Source organism: Cydia amplana, chromosome 12, assembly GCF_948474715.1.
Source record: "Cydia amplana chromosome 12, ilCydAmpl1.1, whole genome shotgun sequence".
Classification (NCBI taxonomy): Eukaryota; Metazoa; Arthropoda; class Insecta; order Lepidoptera; family Tortricidae; genus Cydia; species Cydia amplana.
Window position 1 is genome coordinate 4,366,267 of NC_086080.1, and position 27,310 is coordinate 4,393,576.

General features: G+C 38.2%; 2 protein-coding genes across 2 annotated transcripts; both read left to right on the forward strand.

The window, feature by feature from the left end:
• The first annotated feature begins 3,373 nt into the window (after positions 1-3,373).
• LOC134652697 (4-hydroxyphenylpyruvate dioxygenase-like) lies at positions 3,374-12,110 on the forward strand. Its single transcript, XM_063507860.1, has 10 exons — positions 3,374-3,602; positions 4,272-4,373; positions 5,644-5,853; positions 6,552-6,652; positions 7,454-7,558; positions 7,780-7,867; positions 8,412-8,534; positions 9,590-9,745; positions 10,173-10,256; positions 11,982-12,110. Exons 1-10 carry the CDS (start codon positions 3,393-3,395, stop codon positions 12,108-12,110), a joined length of 1,308 nt encoding a protein of 435 aa, XP_063363930.1. The 5' UTR covers positions 3,374-3,392.
• A 4,065-nt stretch (positions 12,111-16,175) lies between these two features.
• LOC134652794 (4-hydroxyphenylpyruvate dioxygenase-like) lies at positions 16,176-25,854 on the forward strand. The gene is made up of 9 exons (XM_063507960.1): positions 16,176-16,312; positions 18,218-18,307; positions 18,767-18,871; positions 19,322-19,537; positions 20,306-20,406; positions 23,597-23,701; positions 24,219-24,426; positions 24,683-24,922; positions 25,670-25,854. Exons 1-9 carry the CDS (start codon positions 16,310-16,312, stop codon positions 25,742-25,744), a joined length of 1,143 nt encoding a protein of 380 aa, XP_063364030.1. The 5' UTR covers positions 16,176-16,309; the 3' UTR covers positions 25,745-25,854.
• Positions 25,855-27,310: the final 1,456 nt, after the last annotated feature.

Below are 27,310 nucleotides of genomic sequence, written 5' to 3' on the forward strand. Positions count from 1 at the left end.
ACCAGGCTGTATCTCATGAACCGCGATAGCTAGACAGTTGAAATTTTCACAAATGATGTATCTCTGTTGCCGCTATAACAACAAATACTAAAAATAAAATAAAATAAATATCTAAGGGGGGCTCCCATACAACAAACACGATTTTTTTGCTCTATTTTTTGTTGATGGTGCGGAACCCTCCGTGCGCGAGTCCGACTCGCACTTGGCCGGTTTTTTTTTACAATATTCCAAGGCGTCTATTACATTTGTTGTTTTTCTGATATCCGCGTTTCGTTTCCTGTCTCTCCTTTTAATATTTAAGATACTCCTTTCCATAGCTCTTTGGCATACTTGTAACTTATTGTTTATACTATTGTTGAATACCCAGGTTTGGCTGCCATATGACAGACATGGAAGTATACAGGTGTCTAGTACTTTCTTCTTAAGCTTTATAGGAAGGTTTGATTTCAACACTTCTTTATAACTCCAGAATTTACTGCATGTAATTAATTCGCCTGTTTATTTCGTCGTAGTGTCTGGACTTGGTAAATGCTAATTGTTTACCCAAATAAATATAATCCTGTACATATTCCAGTTGGGTCGTGTTGACGTTGATGGGTATTTTTATACAGTTAGTCATGATTTTAGTTTTAGTGGCATTTAACTCTAGTCCTATTTCCTGGCTGACTTTGTGAAGTTCGCAAACCATTTTTTCTAGTTGTACTGCTGTTTCTGAGAAGAGAACGATATCGTCGGCGAACCTCAAATTGCTCAGAAAATTGCCTTTTATGTTTAAACCTCTCTGTTTCCAGTCAAGTTTTTAGGGTTCCGTACCCAAAGGGTGAAAACGGGACCCTATTACTAAGACTCCGCTGTCCGTCCGTCCGTCCGTCCGTCCGTCCGTCTGTCACCAGGCTGTATCTCACGAACCGTGATAGCTAGACAGTTGAAATTTTCACAAATGATGTATTTCTGTTGCCGCTATAACAACAAATACTAAAAACAGAATAAAATAAAGATTTAAGTGGGGCTTCCATACAACAAACGTGATTTTTGACCGAAGTTAAGCAACGTCGGGCGGGGTCAGTACTTGGATGGGTGACCGTTTTTTTGCTTGTTTTGCTCTATTTTTTGTTGATGGTGCGGAACCCTCCGTGCGCGAGTCCGACTCGCACTTGGCCGGTTTTTTTCATAATACTTTCAAGAACAGTAATAAAAATTCTAGGCGAGAGCGGGTCTCCCTGTCTAACTCCTCTGCAGATTTTGATTTCAGAGCCTTTATTTTCCATTTTTACACAAGATACACTTTTGCTATATATATCTTTTATAAGCTCTATAGTCTCATACGGTACGTCACATTCATATAAAGCTGCCCACATGCTTTTGTGAGATATGGAATCGAACGCTTTCGCATAGTCGATAAAAGCTAAGTAATGCGGACTTTGGTGTTCTTCATATTTTTCTATGATTTGCTCTAGTGTATGGATGTGATCCGTTGTCGAAAAGCTTGTTCTGGTGGTTGATGTTTTTCAGTGTATTTTGCTAAGTGTTCTTCGAGACAAGACGCAAATAATTTATACATATTCGGTTGCAAGCTGATAGGTCTATAATTATTTATATTGGCCGGGTCGCCCTTTTTGTACAACAATATTATATCTGACTTTGCCCAGTCGTTGGGTATTTTTCTAACATCTAGGATCTTGTTAAACAAATTTGTTAAGTGCCAAAAATTTCCAGCAGAAATTTTCCTATTTTTATTGCCTCATTTGGAATACCGTCCGGTCTATGACTTTTGTCCTGTTTTAGTCTATTTTTTTCATAATTTCAGAATCAGAGAATCTGTCTAAAGTTGTAGAGTGACTGGCTATGGGTTCAATTTCCTCTTGGTAGTTATCTCGCGATGAGTAGAGATTTTTATAAAACGATGTGGCAGTCTCTATTATTTTTGATCTTGAGAAAGTCTTTTTGTTGGTAGAGTTTTCATTTAGGCAAGGAATCCAATGTTTAGTACTTTTCAGCGCTTTGTATCCTTTTTTCAAGTTGCCTGATGAGGTAAGGTGATTTTCTAATATTTTTATCCTATATTCTTGATGTTTTTTCTTCATAAGTCTATGTATATGTTTATATAAGTAGCTGCGCTCCTCCTTTTCTTCTTTTGTCAATTTTTTCTTAGTTGTTAGTTCATGTCTTCTTGTTATTAGCTGTTTTATATCTTCCGTGATAACACTGTATTTTTTCAAAGGTTCATTTTGAGTGCAGTTAAGGCTCTCTAATATACATTTTTTTTAAATGTTGTAAAAGGACTCTACATCTTCGCATTTGTCTAAGTTGGCTGTGTTAATTTTTTTACTTAAAGTTTGAAGGAAGTTTTGTTTATCTTCTGGTGTAATTAATTTAGATTTAGTACTTCTGTAGTTAGCTCTACTTTTTCTCAGCTTTGACATAACTATTGTACTTCTTATAAATCGATGATCGCTTGGGAATGATAGACTGTTTAACATTTTCTTTGTGATTAGTCAGTATGTAGTCTATTTGACTTTTTCTTTTTTTTGGGGATAACCATGTCCACAAGTTTTTCGTATTTTTTTTGAAGAGGCTATTTAGAATGAACAGGTTATTTTCCCAGCAAAACTGTAGAAGCCTTTTTCCTCTATTGTCTCTTTTCCCGTAGCAGTAGTTACCAAGGATTCTTTCTTCTCCAGCCAGACGTTGTCCGACGCGCGCATTAATCTCCTAGTATAATTTGGTGATGGTAGCATTGTCGACGGGCTATTTGGAGTTGATTGTAAAATTCGTTTATTTCTTGTTCGGTTGATTCTGCAGTTGGCGCGTAGACCTGGACTATTGACAATGTTTCGCTGTCGAATTTAAGGTTCAAAATACATATTCTTTCGGTTAGTGCGATAAAACTCTCTATGTTTAATTTATACTTTTTCTTTATGATAAATCCGACTCCATAATGACCTTTGGCCTCGCCATAGGAGCAGAATATATGCTCATCATCCTCTTCTATGTTATATCCAGTTCTTCTAATTTTAGCTAAACCGATAATATCGTATTTATATTTTTTATAGATAACTATAGGTATTTTCATAATTGTATTCACTTTTTGATTGGTATCACTTATTTCATAAAATTGATTTATTTTCTTTAGTCTCTGACTCGTCATAGTTTTATTTTATTTTATCGTACCTAGTTCATATTTACACTTAGGAATCACATAAACATGCTCCTACTTCTTTTTTCGAGAATCTGTAGGTATTTACACATACACAATACTACAAGTATTGTACAAGTTGTACAACGTATTACCATTGTATGTCAATCATGTATGACGAGGTTTTAAGTAAGATGCGAATAATTTTACTTTTTTCCCAAAATTTGTCTCTAAAACATATTCCAGTTACAAAAACATGTTGTGTTACGTTATCATGTATATTATAAATTGTGTTAAACAGTTTCTATGTTTAATATTCTTCCTCTATATAAAATTATTTGTGAACAGACCCAGAAAGTCAAGAAAGAAGATGACCAAAGGAAAGAAATCTGAAAATAAAGTGCCTAAGGAGGGAAAAGTGTTGAATTTTCACCATCTCGTGTTCAGAGTGGCTAATGCTAAAACGGTAAGTTAAATTTTGTTCCTTCTGATAATATACTTAACCCCGGGTTAGTGGGATGGTGCAAGTGAACCTTAGTTTATTAATTAATACCGCTAGCCGGCCACAATTCAAAATTTGCCATGACAAATGCAATTATCATTTTTCAATATATATAAAGATTAAAAATACATTGGAACAGAAGGCCTTTTTATAGGCCTCTGGGCGGCTAGAGCTATAGTTTCTCGAACTTGATATTTCAAGTTTTCTTAAAAGTAGTTCTAACCAACTACTGCTATTTCAAACTTGTAGGCGCATGTGTAACTAACATAGTGCCTCTTAACTTAGCTTCAAGACTTTCAAGAGACATCGGTTGCAGCCTTGCAGCCACAATTACTGATTTAGGGATCGGCATTATGACTTCTCGAAAACGTTGATAAAGAAGTAGGTAAATAAGTTTTTGCTACTCGATAATTTGTCGACCTCGATGATCCGGTCCTCTGACGTGGATACCAGTCGGCCTAGCCAAGGTGACAATCGCTATCGCTTCGCCATCGAATCGCTTTGTCTCTCGTCACTCTTCCATATTAGTGTGACAGTGACAGTTGCGTTTCGATCGCTACGTAGCGTTAGCGATTGGCATGTTGTCTACGGGGCCAGGCATATTAAAAATTGACTTAAGTGAAACATTTTCAGGCGTCAAGCTACTTCGTGACGCGGTTCGGATTCCGACCGTTCGCCATTCGCGAGTCCAGCGACTCTGAACCTGTGACCACCATTGTTGTGAAACTTAATAAGGTCAGTAAATACAATATTATTAACTTTTAAATATTTTTTTTCCTCCTTTCGAAAGGTAAAAACGGAGAAAAAGGGCTTTACCTAAACTAAAGTGGTTCAAAAGAAAGTGACGCGGCACATTTGAGCAAATACCAATATTATAAATACAAATAGGTGAGGGTAGCTGTGCTATGCTACGCTGTGCCACTTCATTTACATATACATAGCACAATGGACATTTTCACGGCTTGACCATGCCTATAAATTCAGAAAAACAATTCCCTATCTTGTTCCAGAAAGTGATTTTAATGGAACCTAATTTCTGGATCATTACCCGTCCCAACGTAGTTTTGGGCTGTAATAAAATTGTAAACGTTTCAACCCTACATATGGCCTATATTTGACGACCGGTCTAGCCTAGTGGGTAGTGACCCTGCCTGCGAGGCCGCGGTCCTGGGTTCGAATCCCAGTAAGGGCATTTATTTGTGTGAGCACAGATATTTGTTCCTGAGTCATGGTTGTTTTCTATGTATTTAAGTATTTGTATATTATATATATCGTTGTCTGAGTACCCACAACACAAGCTTTCTTGAGCTTACCGTGGAGCTTAGTCAATTTGTGTAATAATGTCGTATAATATTTATTTATTTATTTTATTTATTATATGGGATCCAGAGGCGTAGTTTATAATTTAGTATAGGTTTCACTAATATACACTAATTCCGTGGAAGATAGGCCGTGCTGGTGTGGGACGCCACCTGTGTGGACACCCTAGCCCTGTCTCATCTCCACGGCACTACTGCAAAAGCCGGCGCGGCGGCAGAGGCGGCCGAAAAATTAAAAAAGACCAAATATAGGGGTCTCGGCTCCGAATACGATTTCGTACCTTTTGGTGTCGAGACCCTTGGCCCGTGGGGTCCGAACGCGTCTACGCTATTTAAAGATCTATCTATATATCTGCTATCCAAAAGGATAGCAGACGCCACTGGTGACCGTAGATCTGGCAGCTTCCTCGCACAAAGAATAAGTATTGCGATACAACGAGGAAATGCTGCCAGCATCTACGGTACCATTCCGCAGAGGGATAGTTTGTAATAATTTATTTTAAGATTAGTTTTATTTATTTTTAGATTTAATTTTTAAGTTTTGTAGGTTAGTTATTTAATTATGTTTTGTTTCTAGGTATGTATTGTATATTAAGTTTTTATGCACTAATAAACACATATACACTAACACTATATACATGGTCTGAAAATAAAATATCTTGTATTGTAATTCTCTCTCAATTCAGATAACAATCGCCTTCGAGTCACCAACAACTGTGAACTCCCCGTTGGCCCCCGATTTGTCCCTCCACGGAGACTTCGTGAAGGATGTGGCTTTCCTGGTGGAGGACTTGGACGCGCTGGTGCGGGGGGCCAAGCAGGGGGGCGCGGAGGTACAGGGGGTGAAGGAGGAGGCGGACGAAGGGGGGGTGGTGAGGTATGCGGTGCTGAGGACGGTGAGTTCATTCATATAGTTTGTCAAAGGCCTGTCTCATTTCAAACATAGACAGAGAGAATCATATACTATCTTTGTCTTACATCTTTTTCTTTTCACCTCTTGCTTTAGTCTGTGCAGAAAGAGAAAGAGTCATGGAATGTATTGGTTCCCATTATATTCCACGACTCTTCTCTTTCACAGACTGTTATCTTATCTTACAATCCTCCTTTAAGGATTGTGTACCTATTCGCACTGTGATGTGTTTACCTGTCTTTATAAATCGGTGTAAATAGATCGGTAGTACTGTGAGGATGTGTTGTTTACCTCAATAAAACGCATTAGATAAATACGACGCAGTTGTACCAATTCGTAGTAGGCATGCAAATATTTGAAAACAAATAAACACTGAGGTACTTATACAAACAGTAAACAGGAGCTACCTACCTTATTATGTCATTTGCTTTTTCAGCTGGGTTTATATGGGTTAAGTTAGGGCTCATTTCAGACGGTGCGTGAACTCACATGCGAGTTTCATTACATTGCGTCATTTGATCGGTCGTCTGAATTGATGTAACCTCAATCGTCCGCAATGTAACTAAAATCGTATGTACGAGTTCGCGCGCCGTCTAAATAAGCCCAGTTCGCTTTTGAAGAACACAGTTGACATTAAATTGGCTTGCAACTTATTTAAGAATATCGAACTTTTGTTTTTTCCAGTATGGCGATAACACGCACACACTAATCGATCGCAGTAAATATAATGGATTTTGGTTACCCGGCTTCAAACCTTTGGAAAGTGATCCTTTAGACCAATTACTGTAAGTATCAATCAGAAAATTTGGCCTTCAACTTTTTTTAATTTTGTAAAAAGTGGCACTGTCATGCAGTTTTTTGAAGCCTGGGGCCAAATAATAGAGGACACCTTACCATGATGTCCTTATTTATTTAAGGACATCATGGTAAGGCCCCAGAAAGTTATTTTGAAATTAACATTATCACTCGTGATTATCACCACGTATCACATCATACTAAATAGCGATATGGTAGCAACATGACATGACTAATAACCAGCGAGGGAAATATTCTTTCTTATTTTTTCCTGAGTTTAACAATTTCTTTGTACCTATCTCACAGATAAAACTGGAGTATTCCCAAACAGTTGTCCTCGCCGGGCAAATATACAGGGTGCTTCCTGTAACAGGAGCAATAAATTAATCTAAAGGCTGTACTCCTCAAACTGACAAACATTTGTTCAGCAAATTTAAAAATGATGAATCCTTTAAACTTCCTCTATTTCATACAAAATAAATATTGCCTTCAACGTACGCTGACATCAGTGTGTTTGACGTTGCTTGTCAGGCTTTAAACATAACAAAATTGGCAATACATTGCGTCTTAGAATAAACTTTAAAGTGTAATAAAAATCAAAACACGAGTTATTTTCAAAAGTTGCTGAACAAATGTTGGTCAGTTTGAGGAGTACAGTCCACAGTTTAATTTATTGCTACTGTTACAGAAAACACCCTGTATAAGTGGGGCGAGGACAAATGGGAATACACCATATACTTATAACTTGGATAGAGAGGTACCTCCTTATGTTGTTAATTGTGTTATTTTAGTCCGGAGACGAACTTAGAGTACATAGACCACGTGGAAGGCAACGTGGCAGACGGGACCCTGGAGGATTCCATAGCCTGGTACGAGAAGAACCTGAATATGCACAGGTAATACTAATACCTAGGTACTAACAACCAGGCCCCAGACAACATGCCAATCGCTAACACTACGAACTAAACGCAACTGTCACTGTCGCACTAATATGAAAGAGTGCTAATAGAGAGCGGTACTCGGTACTCTCGGTAGCATGGATTAGCCTCTTCCCCCTCCTGTCTTGGACTTGGATATAGACACCAGGATCTTTTCTTCTTTTGTTTTTTTTTTTTAGATTCTGGTGCATCGACTACACCCATGATCTAGTACCCTACTCGTGCATTAACTCCGCTTCTGTCATCAACAAACACGACAATGTTCTCGTAAGTACGAAAATACACATAGAAATAGTAAATAAAAATAAAATAGTACCTATACACACAATTATAGAAAGGATAGAAGCATCAGGTAAATCAAAACGAAGGTTGAGACATAAGTACTTACTTTTGTTTTATCGCATTCCAAAGTATTTTTTTTATACTTATTACTAATCGTTAACCATCAAACATCGGTCGTATCCATTGATTGCATCAAGCAAATAGCCAGTTTTATAGTTTGTTGCTCTTTTCCATATTGTATTTAACCCAATTCGTCACAGCTTAATTTAACTAAATACTTATGGCATTATTCACAAAAGTCTGCTAACTTAATCAGTAGATGATCGGCGTTTGTTCCTATCTGTCGTTATGCCATAGAGAGGGACAAACGACGATCATCAACTGATTAACTTAGCAGACGTTTATGAATAAGGGGGGTTATACTGTAAAGTTTGATCTAGAAACATTGGAGCAAGAGAATCTCATACCTACCGTTTTTCTAATGTCCTCCCCACATGACCTTACCTGTATTTATAATTTCACTTCACAGTTATCAATGAACGAAGCGGCCAAGGGTCTCAGGCCGACGAGCAAAGCCAGCGAGTTCGTGAAGGCGCACGGCACGTCGGGCGTGGAGCATGTCGCCTTGTATACCGACGATATCATAGCCACTGTAAGTAAACCTAAACTAAGGAACTAAGGAAGACCTACTGACTTTAGAGGTCGACAAGGATGCATTCTCAAGATCGAACGATGAAGCTAGGTAGGTACCGTAAAATGGGGTGAGTAGGATCAAAACTGACATTCAGACCTCGATAACATTTTATTTTTACATATGCAAACTGAATGGTGTATATAATAAGTGTTCCGGACGTTTGTATTTTAGTTTTTATTTTATTTTGGGTAGTTCCATTTTATAACTTTGACGATAATCAGGAAAACCCACCTCACCCCGTACTTAGTCCCTCGTATTTGGGGTGAGCTGGGTTTTCATACAAAGGTGATTTTGGAAGATTGTTGGATCGATTTTTTTTATTATGAGTATTACTATAGCTCCATTTTAAATTGGCATACATTATTTTTGTAGCAGTAGCCTTAAAATTCCATCTCACCCCCCTTTCATCCTTTCTCTCCCCATTCATAACCCAACTCTCACCGCGAAACCTACTCACCCCATTTTACGGTAGGTACTACGCAAAAGTTGCGGAGAATTTGATGCAGGCAACTCCACAAACAAACCTGGCACGCAGCACGAGGAGTTAAAAAACAAGTTTACCCCCTTGTAAAGCAAATAACTATTTTCTACGCAATATGAAACTGATCAGAAATAAAAATGTATTTAGTACTCTGAGATCCTCCACTTGACCGTCCGGCCCGCGAGACTGTTTTCCTCTCAACCGTCCGGGTTTTTTTAGCGTCGCACGCCCCGCGCTGAGTATCCACAACTTTCTACAAAACCCTAGCGTACAGTGCCATCTATATTTTTTTAGAGCTAACTATTTAGTTAGGCTACGTTGTTGCATCAAGAGAATTAGTAAATAATGCCGAAATATTCCGTTAGATGGCTCTGAAATCAATTCTTTCTTCCACCCCTTTGGATAGTAAGGTTCCCGCGGACGGTTAAGAGCATATTTTTTTCGGATACTATGCTATCGTCGGACGGTCAAGTGGTTAGCCTAAATTCAAATAGCATCCTATTCCATGAAAATAATATTTCTAATTCACCAGATCCGAAACCTGAAAGCTCGTGGCGCGGAGATCCTGGCATTCCCGCCGACGTACTATGACGTCATCCGAGAAAAGCTGGCCGGGAGCTCCCTGAAGGTCTCCGAGACCATCGACGAGCTGCAGGAGAACTGTGTGCTGATAGATTTCGACGAAAAGGTGACTGAGGTTTTAGTGTAGTGATAGGGTGTTTACTATCAATTGCTGTTTACTATCTTTAGAAGGATCCAAATGTTGATACTACTACAAGCAATGATTATGGACAGCTCCTGGAGCTAGAGGTCTTTAACAAAATGCAACCGATCGAAGAGCGTTAGAGCATTCGGTGGACATCCAGCTAATAAGTAATTGGAGAAACATAAAAGAGAGAAACTTTTCGCTATGTCTCTCATTAGAGAAAAAAAACTTATTAGATCATAAGTACACCCGGAGATTAGTTTTTTTATTTCCAAGAGTTAAGGAAAATTAATCTTCCGGGCAATCATTTTTAACCGTTATTAGGTAGGTATATTAGGTTTATTTTTAACAATTAATGAGCAAATTGTGCAGTTGCTGGTGTTTTATAAATGTTTCTAAATTGATTTAGGGCTACATGCTGCAAGCGTTTACCAAGCACGTGCAAGCGCGCCCCACTCTGTTCCTCGAGATTCTACAGAGGAGGAATCACAGGGTAAGACATGTGTCTTTTTGTCTAAAATGTATAGACATACATATACTTAACTAGGGTTGCCATACGTCAGGATTTCCCCTGACATGTCAGGATTTATGGTCATTTGTCAGGATTGCGGAAAACTTGGCGAGTGTCAGGGTTTTTTATAAACCTCATTATAATAATAATAATAATAAGGTGGTTGGATCAAGGGTCAGATGCAGAAGGCGGTGATCTTGGACACGGCGCGGATAGTCCGCCGGTTCCTCTCTCTGCAGCCCTGACCACCGGCAGCTTGGGCCTTGCCCCGCTGCTGGCGGCACCCTAGGTTAGGTTTTTTATAATATGTTTATAAGTATTTTGTATTGTTTTTGTAAGTGTTTTTGTATTTTATTTTTATATCCATATTATAAAATAACCTAACTTAAGACCAAAAATAAATAAAGAGAATAATAATAATATAGCCATTTATTCCGAACGATATCAAGTTACAATTGAATATACAAATGTTTTTATTTTTTATAATATATCTCTTAGTTCGGTGTGCCGTAAGGCATAGGCCTCCTCCAACTGTCTCCATTGGGATCTGTCTGCAGCAACCCTCATCCAGTATGGCCCCAGAGTCAGACGGATGTCGTCTTTCCATCTTGTGAATGGATGTGCTTGCTTTCTAGTACAGCCTCTGGGGTACCATAGAGTAATCTGTTTGCTCCATTTTTCTATTGGGCAGCGTAGCATGTGGCCTGTCCATCCCCACTTTAGATGGTCAATGCGAGCAAGTATGTCGGTAATCTTTGTTTTATTTCTTATTTCTGAGTTTCTGATCTTATCTGATAGTTTGATCCCTAACATACTACGCTCCATTGCCCTTTGACACCTTGCAAGTGTCTCGCGATGGTTTTCGGTAAGAGACAAGGTCTCACAGCCATACGTTAGGCAAGGTAGAACGCAGGTGTTGAATGTTTTCTTTTTGATGTTGACGCTTAAATCTTTGCTCTTCATAATTTCTTTAAGTGACCAATACTTTTTCCACCCGCTGGCTATTCTTTTATTTATTTCCTTGGACATCATATTCTCCACAGAGATGATTTGTCCCAAGTAAACATATTCGCTTACATATTCGAAACTGGTGCCATCCATTGTTATATCGACGATTTTTGTGTTAGTCATCATTTTTGTCTTACTCGCATAAACCTCATTAGAAGATAGCTAAGGCTGAAGTTGGGCAGAGGAAAGTGAAGGTTGTGCATTTGTAAACCTGGGGGCCGATTTTTGAATTTCGATCGCTCGATTTCGTCACTCGAAAATCGGTGGAAAACGGCGAAATGCTAATTTTTGAAATACGAGCGATCGAAATTTGGAATCTATTGGTATTTACCACTCGATTTCAATTCTATTAGTAGAATTTAAATGCCTAGTAGTGGAGATATTATTTACCGAAATACCTACACGAAATCGAGTGGTCGAAATTTAAAAATCGGCCTCCAGAGAGAGATCACCAATGGAAGAATTGCCACTTGGACTAATTTTAGGTCCAAAAAGATACCTATGAGGCTTCTTGGCAAAAAAGTCTATTGAAAGATGTATATTTTTAGAAAACTTTCTTGCCAAGTCCTAATTAACGAGACCAATTGTTTAGAGAATTGTCCAGTAAATATCAGGATTTTCAAGCTGACTTTTGTCTGGATATTCCATCAGGCTGTCAAACACTCGAACGTTTAGCTTTAATAACAATTTTCTGTCCAGGGTTTTGGAGCCATGAATTACAAATGGGTGTTTGAAGCCATCGAACGCCTGGACGCTCAGAAGACAACAGAATTGTCCGAAGACCAGAAGACAACAGAATCGTCTGAAGACCAGAAAACTGAAGAATAAAGATCAAAAAAAACGTAACATGTACAACCAGCAACACTTAACTGTCCATAGGTAGACCTTATGCCTATTTTAATAAGGTTTATGAACTGTCAGTTAACAGTGTAGATGCTACTTGTATAAGTACTTAAATATTGTAATCATTAAATTTTACCTACTTTTTTTTTATTTTTTTTTTATTTATTTAGAAGTTTAATTCAGGCAACAAGGCCCATATTACAAATACCTTACAGACTAACATACATATGTATTTTATAAACTTAAAACTAAACACTAGTTATTTAGTCGACAAAACGGCGTGGCTCCGCTGAATCGTCTGCTCCTGCCCTAGTAGCACGGTCGCATTTTTATCATTTGTCACCATGTCTGTCACGTTCTAACAAGTATGTAAGTGCGAAAGTGACGTAGTAGCACGGTCGCATTTTTATCATTTGTCACCATGTCTGTCACGTTCTAACAAGTATGTAAGTGCGAAAGTGACGGGCATAGTGATAGTCGATAAAAATGGAACCGTGCTGAGCCCGCTGTGTCGGATTCGGCAGTTTGCCCCGGAACCTCCGAAATACGACACCCTTCGGCCAGAAGTCGGCGCACTCGATGGTCTCCTGCAGCGGCTTTTAAATGTCTGTTATTTCTCACACATATGAGCGTCGAATCTCACTAAGTTTTCATGCCAAGCGCTACGCCAAGTGAATAATTTATAACATGGTTATAGTGGGAACCTGTTTTATGAGAAACCAGAGTAAGTACTCAAAATTCCCCAATATCCGATGGTTACTGTTAATGCAGGACCTAAATACATGTAGATACATAGGTAATTAGGTACATACATGAGATGAGACCGGAGTGGCGTCGTAACCTGCGTAAAGGCATGGCAAAGCAAGACGAGCTCTGGTTGGACTACCTTAAGCAGAAACGAATTGGTCTATTAGTCATCGCAGTCGATGACTTCCTCCTTAAAATACCTCTTCAGTAGGTGCAACTATCATCTGCAAAGATGCTGTGGCCAATGATGACCTATTTTTCTCCAATCACAAGTACTTACGTACCGCGTCAGTTAGTTATTTTTCCAGAAACTCAACTAAAGTGTTGCGCCATAATTTGAAATAAGCAGTTATGCAAATGAGAGCCAGGTTGACGCAAGCAACCCTATGGTATTTTATATGAAGCTTGGGAAGTGGGGTGGATGCGCGCGCGACAAAAATCCAACCGATAAACAAATGATGAGCGTGTGCGCTGTCGAAGCTATCGTCTATGGAACTGGCATTTTGAGCAATTGTAAACTTTATCATGGTCGAATATGGTAGATAATCGCTTGAGTGTTTTTCTTTGTTGAAAATCTAGCAAGAATTAAACTACATTTGTTGCAGCATCCCTAATGGAAACTTATGCTACCATCTTACTTTTAAAATACAATAACTTGTTGTCACTTAAGTTATATAGGGTATCAAAGCAAAAACTAAATTAATAACTATGCTAGACTACCTACCTACATATAGATAATAAAATTATAATCATGATAGGTACGTTTCCTATCATTATAAACATTTTGTAGCCATTGCTTTTGAAGGTGTTTTTATTTCGTACTTTTTCATTGCAGTTTTAAAGTTTTACCGTCTTTAAATACCTATTTACCTGTAGCTAAATTATGCAACAACTACGAGTAACTTTAAATAAACTATCTTATGATTTTGGTACTTCTGATGCCTAAGAGACCAGGGATGTTGCGAACATCCGCATCCGCATCCGCAACCGCGGAACTTCCGCATTATTTTCAACATCCGCATCTGCATCCGCATCCGCATAAAATCGATGCGGAGCTTATGCGGATGCGGATGTTGAACAAGCCGGTACAGGAACGTCTTAGAGGCGGCGTAAGTGCTAGGTAATTTCGTCATTACCTATAACGAAATCGTCTAGATCCAGAAAAGTCGGCCAAGTTACTGTTTATTAAATATAACGCACCTATATTCTTGCTCAAATACGTCAAATACTAAACGTTTCGTTTTTTTTTAATAAAAAAATACTAAAAATTTAATATTTGACGTTTTCTAAGTACCTAATCTTGACATCCGCATCCGCATCCGCGGATGTAAGCCTTTAAATATCCGCATCCGCATCCGCGGATGTCAAAAAATCTGCATCCGCAACATCCCTGTAAGAGACAGATAAAAGACAGGACAGATACTAGGTCTACCGCTAGCCGTAGGTCAAGAGTGTGACGCCACGCCACCCCATCTCTGTGCTGTGTTCTCGAGAGGAATCCAGTTTTCTATATCCAATGCCATTTGCATATTGTTTACCGGCTTCTCGCACTGTATTTCGGTGCTGTGTGAACTGTGGACAAAGTTGTTTACTCATGTGATTGGCCTATTTTTCCATTAAATTTATGGAAATTTGCCATAGAATCAAACGGGTTTTTGAGTCTTGAAATTATCTTAAAATCATCAAAAACAGAAAGAAAGAAAAGAAAAATATTTAGGTACATATATGTGCTTAGTAATTTAGTAATATTAGTTTTACGGAATTAAATATCCCTGTAAAGCTTAAGTAAAAATAAATAAAAGTATTAAATTAGGTACCTAACAAATCGTTTTGACATTTCATAGAGTAACTGCAGGGTTTTACTGTTACTGTTTTAAGGATGACTCACGTTAGACCGGGCCGTGTCCGGGCCGGAGCTTCCGGCGCTTACTTTTCTATGACAGATGACAGGTGATCACGTGATGCTTCCCATAGAAAACGAAGCTGCGGCCCGGACACGGCCCGGTCTAACGTGAGTCATCCTTTACCTAGTACATATTACACAAACCTTTTATGGGCTTTTTTTGGTTTATAGTTGATAAAAACTATGGAAATCAGTATTGCTCACTTTCTTACTATTTATAGAGAACTAAGAACAACCTATTTACCTACCTAATTATGACCTCAAAAATATGGCGCAGTACCCATCAGTACAGCGCCATCTATTTCAGTTGTGCTTTTCACTTTTAAAATCAATAACTCATTATTAACTCACATTTATAGACGGGTCTAACGCGAAATAAAGGTATGTGAATAAATTTCGCGTTAGACCCGTCTATAAATGTGAGTTAATATGTGTTCAAAACGCGAAAGTTTTCAATAACTCATTGCTAATAAAAAATATCTCTATTGTATGTTATCATCCATGAAATACTTGAAGTGGTGAATTTTCCTCATGACTGTGTTGTGGAAAATGGCCCACTGTGCAACGGAGGCTCGGCGCTACGCAGCAACAGTGTTTATTTGCCTATCGCATGATTTTCTGACCACGCCTCCACATTGGCATCTAAAGAAACGTCCATTGCTGATAAACACTCCTTGATGTGATGTGTAAGTATTACAACAAAATTAAATTGTTTATGACACCTAAATTGAACTACCTGCTGTGAAAAAGGGTTAAAAAGGAGTGTAATTGTCGGAACTCTCATATGGTAGGTATTACGATTAGATTTACAAGCATCCGTAGGCTAAGGCAACCGCTTGTAGACCTGCGTCCTTGTTTGCCACCGATATGCTTTAAAAAGAATTGTGGATTCAAAAGTTCTACCGCATGTATTTTCTACCCTTAGCCATATTTTGCGTAGGTATACCTATATACTTTTTTAGATGAATGAATAGGTCATACTGACCAAGTTTTACCACTACCCCAACCCCGAAGACATGAGAAAATTTGGCTGTTTCATACATTTTGGCTGATTAGATGTAGAATGTGTTCTTTTGGAGGGCCAACATTTACTTCGCAATGACGAGATTGGTGTCATGGTAAAAGTCAGCTCAGTATGACCTATAAGCACACCTCGGAGGCTAAAGTACGAAGAGACACCCCGTATTATGTATGGGTGGCTGCTGGTTGCATCGCAGAAATAAGGAAGAAATAAAGTACCATCTCTAACCGTGAGCACTGTTTTAATAAACATTTGTCGATTATAATTATCCACGCGAATTAATAACCAAAGGCGTGGAAAATTCTACTTACATAAGTACGCCGCCACATGGACGCCGCTTTACTTTCGACTTGTTTTCTTATAACGAGAACATTTCTGGTTCCAATATAAAACGGACGGAAGATAACAGGTCCCTAGTTCATGTGACATTGCCACACTAAACTGTTGTGTTTTTATAACCAGGAAAATTTACGAACGTGATACTTTTAAGCTTTAACGGATTGATATTTGAAAATGGTGAGTACCTATTTCTCATTTTATCGTGAAAAAGTGAAGTTTTTTGTTTTATTTATTGATTGATTAAAATGAATCGAGTAAGGCTTCAAAGGTTTAAATCGAATGTTCCAGACTTAAAGTTCAGATCGAGGATTTAAGTGTGAAGAAGATTTTGCCGAAAAGGCTTGCATGCCCATATAAAGTCCGTCAACCAAATCTTGTCAGTAGTAAAAGGCGGCAAATTTGAAAAATCGCGGGTTAGCAACACTGTGTTCAAATAATTCCAAAACGCGTGTCATCTGTGTTTTATCTGTGGAATGTGGAATCGTGAATGACAGCCGTCACCTTATTTGTTTTCATTCTGAATCGTTTCTGTTTCAAGAGATATTTCTGCTGTCACCATTAAATACCAATACATTAAATAAGAATAAGCAAAGCTAAGGGGCCTACAATGTACAATCATGCTCGTTGATGGTAAACATTACTAAAAATTGCGGTTATGACAAGTACTGGAAGAACTCTTTCGAACTTTTAAGATTATGTTCAGTTTTTTTGTTTTAGGGTTAAAAGGCATAAATAAAATTAAAACGTATGCCTAAATCTATCTAACAAGACCATAAATTGTGTCCTGGAAACCGTCCATAGGCCCACATGTCTAATATTTTCAGCAATCAGTTGTGACTATTTACAAAGGTAAACCTTTTAAACAGTATTAAGAGCCTTGATTATATCGCCGTTCTTTCGCAATATCTACCTAATCCATACATGTTTGTTGCAGGATTAAATCTTGCCCAATATAAGGCGTTCGTAGTAGGTAGTATCTTTTCAGACAATACTTACCTATGGCGGTTTATGTACGTGTACAACGCAACCAAGTCGAAAAGTGACCCTTATCTTATTTACCTTTAAATTAAATAAACACCCAAATATCAGTTGTTTTATTTTTAATATGTATATTGTACAATATATACCAATCAAAAAAATTACACAGGTATGTCATATTTATCCTGAACAGTACACTAATTTACATTAACAAGTGGCATATTATATTGTAAATAACAAATATATGCACTATCTAATTATCTGCATTTTGATATGATTTTATTTTAGTAAACTTAGAAGACAAGGGACTTAGGGAACAAAGAGAATATAAGCACTACGATAGGGAGTTGTTTTTGATATCTTCAAATTTGTTCATCATTTTGATTAACATTGTTTTAACATCGCTTTTAAATTGTCCGTCCATGTTTCAATTTTTTTCAATAAACCGCGAGTGACAATTTGAATTGACGTACGCAGGGCGCGCTCAGCGGAAAAAAAAATCAGTTGGTTCGATGTACATTGCTGCTTTTCTTAGCGCAATACTGCTCTTTGAGTGTTGCCCTACTTTAGTTTGCTTTACATTGCTACTGACAAGATTTGGTTGACGGACTATATATATGTATATCTTTAATACCTATTCTAAAATGGCTTTGAATTATCAGAGTACCTAGCTGTAGCTAAATAAATTGCAAAAACCGAGATACCGAAATTAAATACCGGTCAATTATATGAAAAATGAAAACATTAAGTAGTAGAGAGTCCTCTGAAATTAGGTATGCTCTATATTTTTGGCCCCTTAACATAAAATAATAATAACAGTTAAATTACAGCTTTATGGTGCTAAGTATAGGTACGCATCGCTTCAAATTTCTTTGTTTTTTACTTTTTTAACAAGAGTTGATGAATTAATGAAAGAAGGGAATAAAACAATTACCTATTAAGTAAACAGAGTCGCCAGAGCCGACTGTATATCCGAGGGAAATACACCTAGTATTACTTATCTACCCGAAAGCTCAGACCGGCGGGTTTACGTATTTCAGAATAAATAGGTATATTTACGGAATATGTACATACTTTTTATCGAACGTCTTTTGTTTCTTTCAGACTACGTACACAGATAAGGGAAAGAAACCTGAGAATGGGAAATTCCTGGCGTTCGACCATCTCACCTTTTGGGTGTCTAATGCCAAACAGGTAGGTGTCTACGAATCTCTATATACGGCATTACAATTAACAAGTTGTGTACAGAACGACATAGTCATACATAGTCCAGGAGGTCAGTGCTCAAACCAAAGAGTAAAGTAAGTAGAGTCGGTTCGGAAAGAGAAGATTAGAGTCGTGGAATGTATTGGGCCATACATGTTACGACTCTTCTCTTTCCGCACAAACTCTATGTTTAAACACAGAACAATAGTACAAGTGTCTAAATGCGAAGGTCGAGCTCCACGTAATAGGGGCAAAAAGGTCCGAAACGTCCAGGAGGTTAGTGCTTAAATACAGAACAACATTGAAGTACCTACCACCATATTAATACCACCAAGACCAAAATAGTGTCCTTCATAATTTTTCCAGCGATACACTTGAGTAATATCTTGCGTAATTAAACGCGCGTTTCGGGTGTGTTAAAAAGTCAAAATTGTCATCTTATTCCAGGCCGCCAGTTACTATGTGACGAGGTTCGGGTTCGAGCCACTGGCTTTCAAGGGCTTGGAGACTGGCTCCCGAAAACTGTCTTCGGTTGCTGTCAGATTAAATAAGGTAAGATAATTATATGTATAATAATTATATGTATAATAAATAAGTACCTACATACATTTTCATTTCTCTTACACAAACATTTCTCTGGATAAATTTGTATCTACCAACAGTCAGATTGATCCATAGGATAGGATATTCTCTATAAGTAAACATACCATGCGAAATATTGTTGTGTTGGATGTTGGATTATGTTGATATTCAACTTTTTTGTAATGCTGCCTTCGGGCAAGGGTTTGACCAAGGCAAAGTTATGCATTCAGGCGTAAAGAGAGAACATAATTATGACAGAATATTCCTTATTAGAAAATTTATTAATAACTGAATCTAATACAGACTTCACGTATTTTTAAATTCCCTCAATGCATTTTTTGAAAAAATAAACCATGAACCTGTAAATGTGGCTGGAATATTTTATGATGTTTGTAGATAACGTAATATGTTTATCCTTAGATCGTATTCGTTCTCCAAGCCCAATACGAGCCCGAAGACTCGCAGCTATCCACCGAGGTGGCCTACCACGGCGACTTCGTGAAGGACGTCGCCTTCCAAGTTGAGAACCTGGACTACATCTTGTCGTACGCCAAGAAACAGGGGGCTGTGGTCGTGAGGGATCTCTGGGAGGAACGCGACGAATTTGGTGTAGTCAGGATGGCTGTGCTGAAAACGGTATGTAAACGCAGCTGTAAGCGCCAGCAGCACAGGGGACCTCGCGAAGATGACAATGACAATCGTTGGAAACAGTCACGTGACTTCGTAGCAACTGTCATCGTAGCAACTGTCATCCCAATACATTTTATATTTTCTTTTCGCGTGTGTCGATGAACGATTGGCATCTTGGCTAGGCAATTTTAATAACAAAACTTCCGTGAGACAAAGACATATTAAATACATTAGAAACGGGTCACTCACGTATTTTAAGTCGAAAAACGCTCGACATGTTTCACTTCGTACCGAGAAGTGTCATCAGGAGCTTGCGTTTACGGTGGCGGACCGGCGCAGACTGCGGGCCGTAGCTCTCCGCGCCCGATGACTCGGCGCAGGCGCCGGTGGCGGCAGGGGGGGCGAGAAACTACCCTCATTTATGGCATTATTGTCAAACGATGGGTTGCACACAACACTCACTCACAACATGTCGAGCGTTTTTCGACTTAAAATACGTGAGTGACCCGTTTCTAATATATTTCATGTTTCTTGGCTAGGCTTTCAGTGCTTTAAATAGTTTAAATCGACCTGCAAATGTTTTACTTTCTGTCCTTTAAGTCGTATCCTGAAGATTGTATACTTAAAAAAACACTTGTTGTACTGTAATACTGTAAATACTTGTTGATATTCTGTGCTTTCTACAGTAGGATAACTTGACTGGACGGTGAATTCAATGTAGTTTACAATTGTTTTGTTTCGTATTAGTGGAGTAACTAATCCCGTTTTTTACAGTACGGTGACAACACACATACTTTGGTCGACCGTACCAACTACAAAGGGCCATTCTTGCCTGGATACCAACTGTTACAGCAGGATGCTATCAACAAATTCTTGTGAGTATCTCTTTCTATATTCGCTGGCTCCTGGTTCAGGGTAAGGAGAAAAACTTTGAATAGGTGTATTAGGTGTATAGATCACCTCGTAGATCTACACAGGTTTATGCAGGGGCGTATTTACCCTAGGGCCAAGGGGGCCATGGCCCGGGGCGGCAGGCCTCGGGGGGGCGGCGAAGCCGCCCCCTCTTGGTGCTTTTTCTGGGCGCCTTTTATAATCAAACTTAGCTATATTTTTTATTATATTTTAATTGACATTTAAATTAATAAACAAACGAATGCTTCAAACCCCACCAATTGCTTAAAATATCTACCTAACAACAAGTACCTAAATTAAGCAACATTTTCGTTCAAGAAGTATTAGTACGGCGTAACTAAAATAAAATGTGACTCTGGCAACCAAACCGTGTTAATGAAAAATGAAGCTAGGGTTGATTAAACAGCTAAATTCCCTGGAAACGGCCATCTTGTCAGAATTTTGGGGAGCTATTTTGAAGCAATTTAACATAGCTTCAAAAGTTCTGCAAGGGGTTGACTCAGACCTGGAGGTTGTTTCTAACCTTTATGACTCCTTAATTAAATTTATTCAAACTAAAAGAGAATGTTTTGACGAGTTTGAAGAGGCAGGTAAAAAGAAATCAACCGAAGACTACAAGCACAACCAAAAAAGAGTTATCAAGAGGAAAAAACGTGATGGCGAGAGTCGCGAAGAAGAAGTGTTACTTACTACAGGGACGTGACCACTTTCGACTCAATAAGTACCTTTTTCCCAATTTATGATCAATTGTTAGCCGAGTTGAGGAAGCGCAAAACGTCATACGACGTAGTGACGGCCAATTTTGTCTTCTTAGGTAAATTAGACACAATGTCTGAGGCAGAAGTTAGGAGTGCCGTAAACCTTCAAACAGTATACCCGTTAGATCTCGCGGTAGACCTACAAGAGGAATGTGTTTTATTAAAACATTTTTTGACCGCCTACGAAAATAAAATAAGCTTAAGGCAACTAAGCTTAGGTACTCATAAAAAATAAGGGCCTTAAAGAAGCATTCCGATATGTAGAAATTGCATTGCGCATTTTTCTTTGCACCGCAGTAACTAATTGCAGTGCAGAACGATCATTTTCTGCACTCAAAAGAATAAAAAAGCGGCCAAGTGCGAGTCGGACTCGCCCATGAAGGGTTCCGTATTTAGGCGATTTATGACGTATTAAAAAAACTACTTACTAGATCTCGTTCAATTCAAACCAATTTTCGGTGGAAGTTTACATGGTAATGTACATCATATATTTTTTTTAGTTTTATCATTCTGTTATTTTAGGAGTTACGGGGGGGGGACACACATTTTACCACTTTGGAAGTGTCTCTCGCGCAAACTATTCAGTTTAGAAAAAAATGATATTAGAAACCTCAATATCATTTTTGAAGACCTATCCATAGATACCCCACACGTATGGGTTTGATGAAAAAAAAATTTTTGAGTTTCAGTTCTGTATGGGGAACCCCAAAAATTTATTGTTTTTTTTTTCTATTTTTGTGTGAAAATCTTAATGCGGTTCACAGAATACATCTACTTACCAAGTTTCAACAGTATAGTTCTTATAGTTTCGGAGAAAAGTGACTGTGACATACGGACGGACAGACAGACAGACATGACGAATCTATAAGGGTTCCGTTTTTTGCCATTTGGCTACGGAACCCTAAAAATTATCTACGTTCCACTTGACAGCGAAGAGCGCCTGAATAGCTTAGGAGCTGACAAACGTTTAAATTACGACAGCGTCATTGATGATTTTATCAACCAATTTGTACATAGGAAAACAATATAAATGCCTATGTGAGTAAATGGTAAATGTTTCGTTTTTTTTTATTTCACACCCCAAAGGTACCTACTTGTTACAGGTTTTTTTTTTCTTAAGTAAAATACTTTTTTCTACTCCCGTACTTTTATTTGTTATTTAAAGGGTCGTGCACACACCTTTAAAACCCTACCATATATAGCTGGTCAACCAAATCTTGTCAGTAAAAAAAGGCGCGAAATTCAAATTTTCTATGAGACGATATCCCTTTGCGCCTACATTTTTCAAATTATAGTTATCAAGACAAGTCTTTAGTCTATTCCCCAAAAAAGAATTAGTGCATACACGCAGTATCTTTTTGGCGATTTTACGATACTTCGTGTAATGACCACTTAAAAAATATTGAATGAAATACAGTGTTGCCAACCTTATTTTAAATGTCATCTCTGACAAATAAGTGAACCATAGACATTTTTTTTTTATTTAATTCATTCATTCATTCTTTTCCCGCCCGTACCCTCCATTTTTGCTATTTCTTGAATTAAGAATATTTGTTAAATTTACAATTTTATTTCAAACTAAGTGCTTGGTCGTAGAAAAAGTATTGTATGCAACGTTGTTTAACTGAGTCAAAAAATACTCGTGGCGCCTTTATTAACAATTTTCGGCTTCACCTCAAATTGTTACTCACGCGACGCCACAGTTAAACAACGTTGCATACAATACTTTTTCTACGACCAAGCACTTTTAAATAAAATTGTAAATTTAACAAATATTTTTAATTCAAGAAGTATTTAGCAAAGATGGAGGGTACGGGCGGGAAAAGAATGAATGAATGAATGAAATTAAAAAAAAACATGTCTATGGTTCACTTATTTGTCAGAGATGACATTTAAAGTAAGGTTGGCAACACTGTATTTCATTCAATATTTTTTAAGTGGTCATTACACAAAGTATCGTAAAATCGCCAAAAAGATACTGCGTGTATGCACAAATTCTTTTTTGGGGAATAGACTTGTCTTGACAACTATAAGGTAGGGTTTTAAAGGTGTGTGCACGACCCTTTAAATGACAAATAAAAGTACGGAAGTAGAAAAAATACTATATCGTCACTGATGAAGGGGGGCGGCAAAACAAAATGGCCCGGGGCGCCAAATTTGTAAATACGCCTCTGGGTTTATGATTAGTATTTAATTACAGTGGTAGGTACTCCAGATTTGGTCCAGCGTCTAAAATGTGTCAATCAAACATATTTAGACTTTGGACGGAGTAGGTATAGAATAGACCGATCATATTCACATTTTGTGAAAATGAATAAAAATAACCAGCTTAATAAAGTCACGTAGGGCATGTAGGTAGTATTTTTATAAAAAAAAATATATTTGTTGTTTTTAGGCCTAAAGTTGAGATAAACTTCATCGACCACGTAGTCGGCAACCAGCCTGACAACGGTATGGAAACGGCCGCGTCGTGGTACGAGCGGTGCTTGCAGTTCCACAGGTAAATTATCTGTAAAAAAAATGATGAATTGTGTCCGAGACCATCAAAATCTTTGGGTCACTGAGCCAGCTGTCAGCTTTTCGGTATCTTACTACTGATGATGGACTGGTGCTCATCAATATAAAAGTCAGCACTGTCAGTAGTCGTGTCATTCTTACAAAAATATAGGTATTTGGTTTTTCCAGCATCTGGATCGGTGTTATTTTTATTAGCAAACTACCTATAGTTACTGTCACGGAAAAAATATAATAAATACAGTATATTATAGGTCCATGACTGTATTTATTGTATTTTTTCCGTGACAGTACGTAACTAGGTAGTTTACTAAAAATAACACCTATCCAGATGCTTCTTGCCAAGACCATCCCGTTCTCCGTCACTTTCTTGACTTCTTTCGTTATTTTGTGGCTCAATTGCATTGGACCGGTACGGTATTGCAGAAGATGTTCAGAAGGCTGCGGGTTTTAATCACAGATATTTCTCCATAGCTCTGGTATTTTGTAATTTGCTCTTTCAGGTTCTGGTCAGTAGACGACAAGCAAGTGTGCACAGAGTACTCAGCCCTCCGCTCCGTCGTGATGGCCAACTGGGAGGAAACAGTCAAGATGCCGATAAACGAACCCGCCCCTGGGAAGAAGAAGAGTCAGATCCAGGAGTATGTGGAGTATCATGGGGGCGCTGGGGTGCAGCATATAGCTATTAATACGGAGGATATTATTACTGCGGTGAGTTTGGTTGAAGACAATCGTTAATAGTCGGACAAAAAGAGATTAAAGGGAAGGTAGGAAAATGAATCGACTGGAAAAGAAAGATCGCAGATTGTAGGCCAAGACTTACCTATCTGTAGTATGAGTTGTAGAGGGAGAGGTGGGTTGGGTAAAGGAAGAGGGGAAGACATTTTTGTGTGAATGAATGGATGAGATATGAGACCACACTGGTAAAGCTAGGACCTTAAAGTTAATTTAATTTTACTCTTTCCAGATTACAAACCTACGCGCCCGAGGCGTCGAGTTCCTCTCAATCCCTTCAAAATACTACAAGCTCATTCGCCAGCAGCTAGCGCACAGCAAAGTAAAAGTAGCCGAGAGCATAGACATCCTAGAGAAGCTGAACATCCTGATAGACTACGATGATGATGGATACCTGCTGCAGATCTTCACGAAGAACACGCAGGACCGACCGACCTTGTTCCTGGAGGTTATACAGAGGAGGAATCACAATGTAAGTAGAATGCTTCTAAGCTTACAGTCTGAGGGGCTACCGCGAAAGCCGAAATTCGTAAATTGCGGGGATCTTGCTCCTTTACTCCAATGAGGGCGTAATTAGAGCGACAGAGAAAAAGGCCCGCAATTTGTGAACTTCGATTTTCGCAGTTATAGCACTGAGCACGAACTGCGTGCGTTTTTGACATAAGGAAATGCGCCGTGCATCGAAAGGATAATAGGGAGTGGGAGTGGGCGAAAGGGTCCCTCTTGCCTTTATCTTATTATTCCTCGCAATTCCTTTGCGAAATGTAGATATGAACACATCGGAGGAGGAAAAACAATACTGGTTATGCTTTTTCGCATAACCAATATTATTTTTCCTCCTTTTAAATATATATTTGCCAAACTAAAGCACCAAGGCTTTTTGTGATTAAAACGTAGGATAGGTACACTGCTGGCATTTGGCAACTTATGTGGTGTATGAGACCCGTGCACTTTTTGACAAGATATGCGTTGAAACAGAGGACTAACCGCGAAAAACGAAATTAAGTTATCTACCTCTCTATCGGTTTTCTATATTCGTGGTATAGAGACAATTAACGAAATTTAGATTTTCCTTATTCGCGGTAGACCCTCTGGACATAAATCCTGGCAGGTGATACTTAAAACAGGGAAGCAAAACTAGCAAAAGCCATGATACGCGTAGAGCGCACCTTTTTGGCACTTGTGACGACTTTATGCGTTATTATGTTTTTTTTTTCAGGGTTTTGGCGCCGGAAACTTCAAGACCCTATTTGAGTCGCTCGAGTTAGAACAAGAGAAGCGAGGCAACCTGTAATAGGTATAATTTTAATGTTAGTTAATATAACTACAAGGTCAACCGCCGTAAGTCGTCAGGCCGGATAAATAGCTTGATTAATGCAAATTTTAGCGTGTTATGCGCAAATATTAAAGGTTGGACAGTCATTTGGAGTATTAGAACACGAATTTATTCAATATTTATCAAATCTCTGTTTGGGAGGAAAAGTAACGCCCTTTTGTGTCAAACACATATATTTTTTTATCGAATTGTTCATCACTGACTAGTAGCTAAGTGATATTTAATTGAGTTGATTGTAAAATGCAGGGTTGACGGGTTGACTAAGCATACATGTTATTTTATTATGACATATAAATCCGTCTGCCTCGCGGGCCAAAATAGACTTGTCCTTTTAAAAGTATGACTTGCTTACGAAACTAATTCTATTGTAGAAGTTGTAACTGGTTCCCCGCGATACAGGTGTAACCTAGTGCGGGGGCCCCTGGTAACTATGTTTGTAACACTTTTAGAAAATAAACTATTCTTATTCTTATTCTAAAAGTTCTAAAGTCACCCCGTTTTACGGTATAAATAGGTAGGTAGTGCCTAAATATATTTCTTTTGTAAGAAATTGCCATATTAGTGTGTAAAATAAAGAGTAATAACTTGCAACAACTGTTTTCATTGTATATAACCTTTCGAACAGGTAGGTACAGTCAGCAGCAGAAGTTGCTAAGCGGGCGAGGTGTTCAAAATGATTTTGACGCGACTTTATTGTTAAGAGAATAAGAGCGTGTCAAGGTAATTTTGAACACCACGCCCGCTTAGCAACTTCTGCTGCTGAGTGTACACGTTATCTACTTGAAACCTTTATAGCTAGGTACTGCGGCTGCTGTCTTGTCACGAAATGTCGAAAAACAATGTGGAATTGCGCCTAAATTCTGTAGGAAAGGCATGCGACCACCGGATGCATGTGCTAGATGTGCACTTATACGTGTGCGTTGTAATATACAGATACTTATGAGAGACGGCACACTGCTTGCGTGACATCTACGCACACGCAGTCGGTGTGCCTTAGACTGATCACGACACAGTATATGGAAAACAAAAAACAAATGCGAAGTAAATGTCGAATAGATTTATTATCAATATCTTATCGATCTATTATTGAGAATCTTCTAAAGTGACGAATTACAATACCGTGTAGGTACCTTAGATTCAACGTCTATTACGGATAACATTTTATACAAAGGCGATAAATAAATTCACAAATGTACACAGTAAAAACTATACAGACACAAGAAATTATAACAAACCAAAAATATATAGAAAACATTGAAAATGTAAATATTTAACTCAAAGTATAAAATTTATCACACTAACGCTTGCGATTGTTGAAGCTAGCGTTTTATTAGGATACATATATCTACTTGCTCACTCAAACTTATTTGACCAAAATAACCCCCTTATAAAAACAAAGATTAATTGTTTGTATTAAATGTGTAAAGTCATCTTCAACTGTCAACCTCAGGGCACTATTTTTCTTATAGTTTGTCAAAGGACTGTCTCATTTCAAACATAGACAGAGAGAATACTATCTTTTTC